The 10044-nt window shown below is 38.6% G+C and overlaps 1 protein-coding gene across 1 annotated transcript; it reads right to left on the bottom strand.

The window, feature by feature from the left end:
- Positions 1-1423: 1423 nt before the first annotated feature.
- Positions 1424-2545, bottom strand: GPR65 (G protein-coupled receptor 65). The gene has a single exon (XM_009083362.1). The coding sequence runs from the start codon at positions 2462-2464 to the stop codon at positions 1424-1426; it is 1041 nt and encodes a 346-aa protein (XP_009081610.1). The 5' UTR covers positions 2465-2545.
- Positions 2546-10044: the final 7499 nt, after the last annotated feature.

The following is a 10044-nucleotide window of genomic DNA, read 5'->3' as shown; positions in this document are numbered from 1 at the left end:
ATTCTTTCCCCTATGAAACTGGAAAACCACTATAACAAAATATTTTTCCTGGCAACTGCACAAAAGTAAAAAGGTTGTGAGAGGAGAAAAAAAGAATTTAAATTGCTTTTTAACTCTTTTCAGAGGGTAGAGTGCCTGCTGCTACCAGGGAAACAGCAGCTGTTTCTGGGCCCTGCTCAGAAACAGGTCCCTGAATTAACAGCTGCACTTTCGATTTGTGCTAGCATCAACTCTTTCAAAATGTGGGCTCTTTTGCTTCCAGCCTTAGTGTTTACTGGTACATTTGTGTTCTATGCTGGTTTGTCAGTATTGCTTGTTGTTTGATTTTTTTAAAAACATTAGACTGAGAGCCCTGGAACCTCTAGCTGAGGCCTCCAGGTGTAGTTAAGTAAGTGGATATAAACCTTGCTCTATTGACTCTGAAAATGTAACCACACTCCAGATTCCAGCCATAAGGCTAAAGGCTGGCAATTTACTTTATGGAGATGTCAAACCTCACCTTTCAATCCTTCTCTTTTCTCCCTGCACACATCATGAAAAGTTTGATCCAAGTTAAAACACTGGTGGCTAGAATTTGGTTCATTATAGGCACTTGAAATAATGAATCAACTATCTGAAACCCAATATTGATATTGCAATGAAGCTGCATGACATATGGTTATACATTAGAACATACATTTTTCAAAGAAAACAAAAGTTCCAAAGCTTAAGAACAGGTAAGTATCTGTACACCCAGAGTAAACAAATTTAAGAAGTGGATGATCTCAGATGTATGCTGAAGAAGTACTTGAGTCACCACTGAAACACAAGAACCATCATAGCACCGTAAATTACACCATGAAATTAGAGAAAATTTTACCACACTCCCTCTGTCTGCTCCTTTAGCAGTCATTTGAATGAACTCTATATGTGTACATGCTTTATTCACTTCTATTTCAGTACAGACATTTAAAAAAAATGAAAAAATCCCTTCTGGGGCTCCTTCCCAGCTAAGCTTTAGGGTTCCACTAAAATTTAAAACCAAATTACTAGGTTAAGAGGACTTCAGCCTTCCTCCACGTGTGTCCAGCATGCAGGTTAGCTAGCAAACTACAACAGGAGGCAGCTCTGTGGGGAATCCTCAGTAATTCTGTCAGTGTGTCATGGTCATAATCCTCAGTAATTCTGTCAGTGTGTCACAGTCACCCTTCTTGGCTGTGCATTTGTTTGCTGGCATTGGTTTATGTATCATACCTGATTTAAAGATGTGTGTTGATGCTCCATTGATTTCATTGACCCTACAGTAGGTTCTTACTGGCTCTAGCTACTAGTTTTGCTTAGATTGGTATCTCTGACTTTTGGGGTATTTCATAGGTACAGACTAGAGAAGAGTTTTTCTCTCTTTTCCCTTTAAGTTATCAAATTTTGCTTTTAATGCACTTGCTCAGGCATTTTTGACAGTCTGTGTTTCACAGGAAGTTCTGTAGGTTGTCAACATGCTACTTTTTGTAGCTGAACTGCAGAGCACATTGTCTTTCGCTTGGTCTTCCTCACGCTTTCGTAGGCACAAGCAACACCTGAACAAATTCAGTACGTCTGTTCGTGCAGTTTCACTCACAAAGCAGTACAGAATGGGATCTGCAATGCAATTCAAGCTTGTTAAGGCCTGTGTGATTCTGTAAACTTTATACATCAAAAGCAAAAGGTGTGGGTCAGTGGTGGAAGGTTCACTGATGCTCCGAATAAGCAATATAATGTGATAAGGAGTGAAGCAAACAATGAAAGTAACTGTGATATTCAGAATAAGTTTCCTCACTTTTTTCTTTTCTTCATCGACTGTGGCTTGGTTATACCTCACTACTTGGTAGATTCTATGGTAGCAAAACACGATGATTATCAAAGGGACCAAGTACCCTGAGCATATCCGCAATAAATTTATCTGTGCCTGCCACAATTCCAGGGGGTATTTTTCATAGCATAACAAATGATTAGTGGAATTGCAAGGATCACTGAATACTTCTTTGTGCAACAATATGACTGAATTCAAGATGCTTTCCAGAAGCCAAACAATTATGCTGACGATAACTGAAAATCTTCTTGTGCGCAAGTGCTGGAGCTTCAAGGGGTGAACTAATGCCAGGTACCTGTCAACAGAGATGCAAGCAAGGAACGCAGTGCTGGTGTAGAAATTCATATGCATAAGGAAGGCAGAAATCTGACAAAGCATGGCAGAGTGCCTCCAGTTATCTCCATTCCAGGCATAATCAATCCACAGAGGTAGAATCGAAGAGTACAGAAGGTCAGCCAGGGATAGGCTGAAGATGTAGACTGCTAACTCATTCTTCTTCCTCACTTGAATGCATGATGCAAAGAGGGATATGCAGTTGATGGGAATACTGATAATCATCACAATGCTGTACACAAATGGAAACAAATACTTATCCAGGGTGTGATCATCATGGCACTTAGTAGTATTGTTGTTCATTGTCCACTCCAAGTAGAATCTTTGGGCTAATTCCAGTCTGGATGCAATAAAATCCCCTCTGTAGTCTGATGGAAGGTCATCTGTTAGTGCTGCAGGACCTGATAACAAGATTCCAGCCTTCTGTTACCAAAAAGGAAAAAATGTCAGCTCTAACATTTTAGTTTGTTCTATGGGCTTCTTGGTGTGGTTTTTTTTTGAGGTGTGGGGTTTTTTTTGGGTTGGGTTTTGTTTTGTTTTGTGTTTTGTTTTGTGGGTTTTTTTTAAAGAAAGAAAGTGTTTTAAACAATCCTGGTGTTAGGAATGCATAGGAAGAAGAACCAAAAATCTAAGGTGGTCAAGGTCAGTTAGATGCAAGCTTCTACAGCAGAAGCAGGAAGAGTTGTTAAACCCAGGTCTCTCTTGTGGGAGGAACTGAAAGAGATCAGAATGTGGGTAATAGAAGTGCACTTTCTATTATCCTGGTAGGCATGGTTTTGGGAATATGAATGTGGCAGATTTCTCATCCCTAAAAGCCTCTTCCTCTCTGAGTAAGTCAATGGAGAGACAAGGATAGGAAGACCAGGTACCACTGGATGGTTGGATCTGCTCAGAAGATGAAAATGTGTGGCTGGTATGTTTCCCTATTGCAAATCACTCCCTTGTCTTGCTGCATCCTCACACATCCCTGCTTTCCCTCTCCTTCTTTGTATGCAATCCCATAAGAACTTGCCATCAACTGTGGTATTCCAGCAAAACTTTCTGCATGTCCCAGAAGCCCTTGGCTTGGTTACTGGGTTCCTGCATGCACAGGAGAATCTGCTGGGTGATCCTTTGACTCACATGAAGTGGAGACTCTGAGTACAATTTTTCATTTATGTTTCTTTCCTCTAAAAGCTGCAGTTGTCACACATAAACTTGTAAAACCATCAGCAATCAAGCTTATCTTAGCCACTATCAGGGCTGTGGGTATCAACAGCTGTCCTGGGTTGCAATGGTATGTATTCTATTTTCGTCTCCACAAGCTGTTAAAGAAGGTGCATTTGTTGCATTTGTTGTTGTTTTGCTGTGTTGTTCATATTAAATTGTACTTCTGACTTGGAGTCTCTCACTGGTTTGCTTTCAAACCAGCACAACAGCTCAACACGAAAATACCAGTAAAACAGCAGCCTTGACTAAAGCAGTGGGACTAGAGGAGTTGCATGTGTGAGCCTTTGAAGCACTTAGAAGAACTGACTTTTAAGTAAGAAAGGGCATATAATTGTAGCCGTGATACAGCTGGTACTCACTAATCAGATCACATCTCTGACACTCTTGTCTAAAGATCTAATTGTTAAGTTCAGGAAATATGAGAATTGAGAATATTTGTTGTGGACCAGTTCTGCTGACAAATATACTAAAGGCTTCAGAGACTGCCTGTGATAACTCATCTGTATTTTGGGCCTGGTCTGCCAGCAGAGGAGGTGGAGAGGCTGAAGAATGAGTAGGTTGCGAGACAGCATGTCCACAACTAACCCCACGTAGGAAACAGCTCAAACCGAAGACAACTTGTGTGCAGAAACTTTCCCATGTGGTAAGAAAAAATCAGCCTTTTATGGGTTGGATGTGTGTTTGTGGGTTTACCAGAGAAATCCAAGCAGGATTTTTGCCTCTGTGGGGAGGTCATTATATGGATCTGTTATCCATAAAAAACCCCACCTTTCATGTTCATTCAGAAAAAAAGGATCAATGACAAAACTAGTTAGAAAGCACATATTTAGTTTTACCAGCCACTGCTTTATTTGATCAAGTTGGCTAAATTTTCACAGAGCTAAATGCATTGACAAGCTTGAAAGACAAGCAAGATTCTTGAGAAGGACTTGCCAATTTGATCCACTGAGGAACTTTACCTACATGATGACTAGTTAGAAAAAACAAGTGTCTATACTTAAGACAAATATGTCTGCATTTCAGTGTGGTTTACTAAAACCACAGAGTAAATTGCGTATTGTAAGCTTACCAGTATAGATAAGCATCACAAATTGAAAATCTAGCTCTAGAAAGTCTATCCCAGGGTTTTGTTGGCCCACTTCTCATCAAAAGCAAAGCAAGCATATGCAGACAGACCAGATGAGTAAAAGATAAAATACCTACCTCTTCTTCTAATTATATTTTAGCATCTCTTTTCCTATGACAGGTCTCTTCATGTCTAACAGGGAAACATGCCCTTTCAGAAGCATGTGTGTAATGCAGCAAGTGTAAGAGGCAGTGTTTACTAGTCGCATGACTGAGAAACTGGAATTCCTTCTCCCTCCCCCATAAACTCTTTCTCTTTTGTTAGTTAACTTGTTTCATTACAGACTCACCATCCTTACAAGCGCCCAACTTGCCTCCACGTTACTTACGACAGCTTCTCTCTTTCATATTACTCATAGACCAATATACCACCCACCTGTTTTCCTCCAGCTTTCCAATTTTAGCTCATTATTTATAAGAGTTTTGCTCTATTGATCTCACTGATCATGAGGTAAACCGCTTGTCCACATGTTCTTTGGGGCAAGACTTTGCATTGCTCTTCTGCCATCTGCCTTAAGGAACTAATCTCTGAATGCATACTTGCCTAATGGCAAGCTGGGACACTGAAGACGAAATTCAAAGAAGTGAGATGAGACCGCATGAAATTTGCCATCTCAGAAAGTTTTTTCTGTCCTTCCTGTTCACAGGACACTGTACCCTATGTTTTCTTTATTGTTTAACCAGTATGTTCATTAGTTTCTATGAACACAGCCCTGGAGGCTGTCTAACATTCCCCAGGAAATCCATGTCCCAGCTTTGATGACACACTGACAGTACTTGTACGAGGACATGCTTTCAATGAGGTTAATAACAAGAAGTGTGTCATTCTGGCATGTATTAATGACCTATACTTAAGTGTGTCAAAGAGGCAGCAAATGCAGCATACCACAATTGCTTTGCAGCATCTTGCACAGAAATATAGAAGGAGAAAGCACTGTTTCGCCCTGATTGCAACACATTACACTCAAGTTGCTTGGGGCCTTACTTCAGAGGAAGTAGTCCATATCATACTTCCTTACTTAGATGTTTTTCTCATAATTAGGACTTCGTAATGCAAGAAGATTTGTCTTACCTGAATGCATGATCTGAAGAACTCCCAGGTTTTCTCTCAGCTACTGAGCGTACCTGCTGGTTTTGCCCCAGAGGATGCTATTGGCTCACAGCTACCCTAAAAACCAAGATTTGGTAATTTTCCCCACTGATCGCTATTTTTTTCTAAAAAGCTATCGAGGAATTTCTGTTTAATGACAGAGTCTAATGGTTTGACTTTCATGGTCCAAACCCACTGTGACTAATTCTGTAGACTTGTGACTTATTTTATAGACTTACTTTGGTAATCAGATGTGTTACAAATGAAAAAATATTCTCAACAGTATTTTTTCTTTTAGACACATTATTCAATTAATATCATAGTTCCTGTCTCTGTCATTTTGCTACAATCTGCTGCACAAGAATTCTAAAGAGTCAGTAAGACATAAAATTTAGAGAAACAGACTAGCAAACGTTACGCTTCAAGTAATGTATGCAAACAAGCCTGTAAAGGAACCTCGTGAAAGTTTCTGGAGAACAACAGTACTCATTACATATTGTATTCATATCGATGCATTTCTGCACTATATTCTTCAGATTCAAAGAGAGCTTTATGTGGTCTCTCCATTTGTGACATTTTGAAAGTAACAAAGTAAGCTGAACTTCATAAAAACCAAAGGATATTCCATACTCTAATCTGTAAACAACTTTCTAAGGGAAGAAAGGTACGATGCTGTGTGAGCTAGTGCAGTAGCTGCTGCACTGGTGATATTGTATATCAGCCATAAGATGAAAGACAGATGGTTTTCTTGATTTCTTTTTTCAGTTTCAACAAAGTAGATTGCTCTGTGTTCTCAAAATAAGTTTTGATGCCAAGTTGATTTCCTCAAGCACAAAGGACATTTTGTAGCTGATTATTTTTACCTAACAAGCAGATCTCAAAACTTACTTCTGAAAAACATAATAGTTTAGGAGAGTTGAAATATACCTTTCAGTAAAATGGACCTTTTGTGCTTACAATGAAGACCATTTTTTCCTCACACAACAGCAAATTTTAGTCACAGGTCTCCATGATATTCTGTGGAGACTCAAATAGGTCTAAAAGACCTCAGCTTTTTTAACTTGAAGTGCACTTTATGGACTGTTTTATAGCGAATAAATATTCTGTTAACACGAGCAAATAAAAAAAACCCACAATGTTTTTAGAATGTAGGCCATGCAGGCAAGGATTATTTGGCTAGATCATTATGTGCATCATGTTCTCCTCTGTGCATACAGAAAGATGTACAAAGTATTTTCACACTCATGATACTTGGTGTTCTAAGAAGCTACTGTTACCAGAACTTACTCTTCTGCTAGGTTTTAAGCATTGTGTATATTCATATGTATAGTACTGAGTATCTTGTTAGTGCCATAAAATACCAAAGAACAATAACAGATAAGCTACTGGAACCCCCAGTGAGGTCTGAGGCACTTTTTGCAGTGAAGACAGAACAGTTCAGAATACTGAAAACTCATCCCCAAATACAGTTCTTCTCCATCCTTCCCTCACCTTGTAAGCAACAGGTATTTTGACCATGGCAATACCATTACAACAAACAGTAAATCAAGATGTCATGTCTTTCCTAATTCAATCTTTTGATGTCATTTGCCCTTAGTCTCACCTTTCAGTTGTGCTGGGATTAAAATAATCCTTCTCCCAAATCAATCTTTTCCAGCCCTTTCTGTGTCCCTTCTTTTCACTGTATGATGTCAGCATCACATTAAGAGAGAGCTGGGTTGAAATCTGGACCAGAACATAAGCTATGCATCTGACTTGTTGAATTCTGAACACTCACCTCGGCAGCTGTGTGTTCCTGTGTGGGAGCTTCACTGTTAAGCCATCGGTAGTGTAACCCGTGTCTGCTTCTGAGAAAGTGCCTGCTTCTGCTTTATAGACAGGAAGCTGCTCATAGATAATGAAGCAACAGTTTACACATCTCTTAATTTTTTTTGCCTCCCTTTCTTTTCTTTTTCTTTTTTTTTCCTAATTCTTTGTTAATCTCAGATTATCCATGGGGAAAAAAAAGCAACATGATTACAAAGAAGTATGTATAAAGGATGGTACCAGCCTTGGTATAACTAGGAATGCTTTTAGTAAGTTTCTAAAAGTTTAATTGAAAATATTGCCTAATTACATGACTGGAGTATGTTATAAACCCCTTATCTAGAAAACATTACTTTCTGCAAAGAAACCAATCCACGGAAATAAAATACTGCGTTTTGTGTTTACTTGCATATGTTCAAATTATAGGGTCTTTTTTTTCACTGAAGGACTTCTCACTTGCCTTTCCCAACTAATTTATCACATAATCAAATAAGAATCCACCTAAAAGGAGCCCAAAAATGTATCACAATGACTTTAGGAGTTTGTGCAAAAAGAATTAAGTATTTTCAGAGCTTATGGAAGTTTATAAACAGTTCTAGTTAACAAAGGATATACAATGTTTATGTCTTTTTATTAAACTGAATCTGAGGCTGGATGCAGCTTTCAGAAAAGTAGTTCTTTTAACAGATAATTCTATTCAATTAGGTGAAAAGTTGTTACATGAGCACAGGCCTCTTTGCCCTCTGTGATGAGAAAAAGTCATTGTGTGCTCCAAATTTTTCTTACGTTCTGTTTGGAACGTTTCAGTTCTGCTTTAAGAAACTTGGTACAATTTCACTTGTTATATCTGTTGAGTAACACAAAAACTGTCCTTTTGATGATTCAGATGCTAAGGAGAAATGAAACAGATGAACAAATTTAAAAGGTCAAAAACAGGGACATGCCAACTTCTATGGGAAAAATACCAGGCAGCTCTATAATATTTAACCCCTGGATGCAGAGATTTGGTTCCTTTTTTTTTTCAGTCGAAACATGATTTTTTCATACAGCTTTTCTACTGATGCCCTTGTTACATGAAGCCTAAATTATCAAATCATTCTACACTTGTGGCCATTCTGGAACTGTTATCACAGACCCCTCCAGTTCAGTGACAGGGAGGCCACTTGGTTAGATTTATTTCTAGCACAAATTTCAGTCACACCTTTATTTTCACTGAGAGAAAAGTCACTAGACAAAGACCTGTTTTATCACTTTCCACCTGACTTTTTCTACCATGGTAACTACTAAGAACAATGTCTGGTGTGCTGGTTCTGCTGTTCAGTTGAGGATTCCTATACTTAGCTGAAGAAAAAGCAGCTCTCATCATTATTAATCACTGTATCATTAGAAATAAAGAAACGTAGTTGAAACATTTCTACAGTTCTTTGCTGTAACAATCGATAGCAGGACTGAAAGAGCAAAGGAAGCAAGTGAGGAGATTATGCCTTTTATACATTCTGGAAGTAATGCTATGTGTAAAAATCAACTCTGGACTGTGTCCATATGGAACAATTTTATTTCTGATGTAAGCAACACAGTTTTCCAGGAGTTTTTTTTTGAGATCTGGGCACACATGGTATCTCAGATAAATCATCTTGGAACTACAGGTGTTCTTTGTGTTTTCTGAGACTAATGTACTATCAATAAAAAAAGAACTGATATAGAAAAGCATTAACAGTGGAAAACTATGTTATCTACAAAGCAAGCAATGAATAAGTCATCAGTAATTTTATTGGCTATATTTGGGCTTACAAAGGGTCCAGATCATGTGTCATTGGGCCATGAATAAAGGTATAAAGAAGGCACAGAGCAAGGTCAAGATTCTTAATGCAAAATAAAATCTAGGAAGTAAAACAAAAGTATCATTTTTTTTCCACCAAAACAGATTCTGTTTTTTTTATACCAGCTGAAAAGGGGAAGCACTCAGCACATCACAGGATGCAAATGAGTTTTGAAAACCGATGCTTTTAGGCTTCTATAAGTGAATAAGAGACTGAATTCCACAGCTGAAGCCTTCTATATAGAATAAATTGATGTACTAATTTAAGAAACTATCAAAATTAACCAATTAATGATTCATGATCATTTTGCAAACCTTCCAGGTGTGCAAAGCTGTACAGTCTGCTGAAATGAATGTGAATTAGGACCATGAGCGTAATTCTACCTCTGCCACTGACTCACTGTAGCCTTGAGGAAGTCATTCTGTCCTTCTGCATGCAATAATGATATAATATATCTCATTTGGGTGTGAGCAGGTTCATTAGTTAATGCTTGATATTGCTGTAAACTGCAAATTGTTTTGTGAGTGCTTGGTATTGTTATTTAAAAAGAAATAAACAGGAAACGGCAGTCAGGTACTGTCATCACTGAGACATTTGTTCCCTCAGTGACAAGAGCGGCAGAGGCTCGAATAACAGCATTCTTTATGGGCAGAAACCTGCAAAACCTGGGCTTTTCCACAGCTCTTACACACTGCCCGCAGCACGTCAGCCACTGCATCGGCTGGTGCCTCATCCTCCTTTAAACACATGAAGCATCACCTCTGTAAAACAACAGAGGTGAGCAGGCAGACACTTCCCCCAATACGAATTTTTATAGAGTAATCAAGCTGATC

This window comes from Acanthisitta chloris, unplaced genomic scaffold, assembly GCF_000695815.1.
Source record: "Acanthisitta chloris isolate BGI_N310 unplaced genomic scaffold, ASM69581v1 scaffold1211, whole genome shotgun sequence".
NCBI classification, from domain to species: Eukaryota; Metazoa; Chordata; class Aves; order Passeriformes; family Acanthisittidae; genus Acanthisitta; species Acanthisitta chloris.
Note: the sequence above shows the minus strand (reverse complement) of the source record. Positions and strands in the feature narration are given on the sequence as shown.

Bases quoted from the DNA above. Each gene is read 5' to 3' on its own strand.
- GPR65 (XM_009083362.1), bottom strand. From the start codon at position 2,464: ATGAACAACAATACTACTAAGTGCCATGATGATCACACCCTGGATAAG.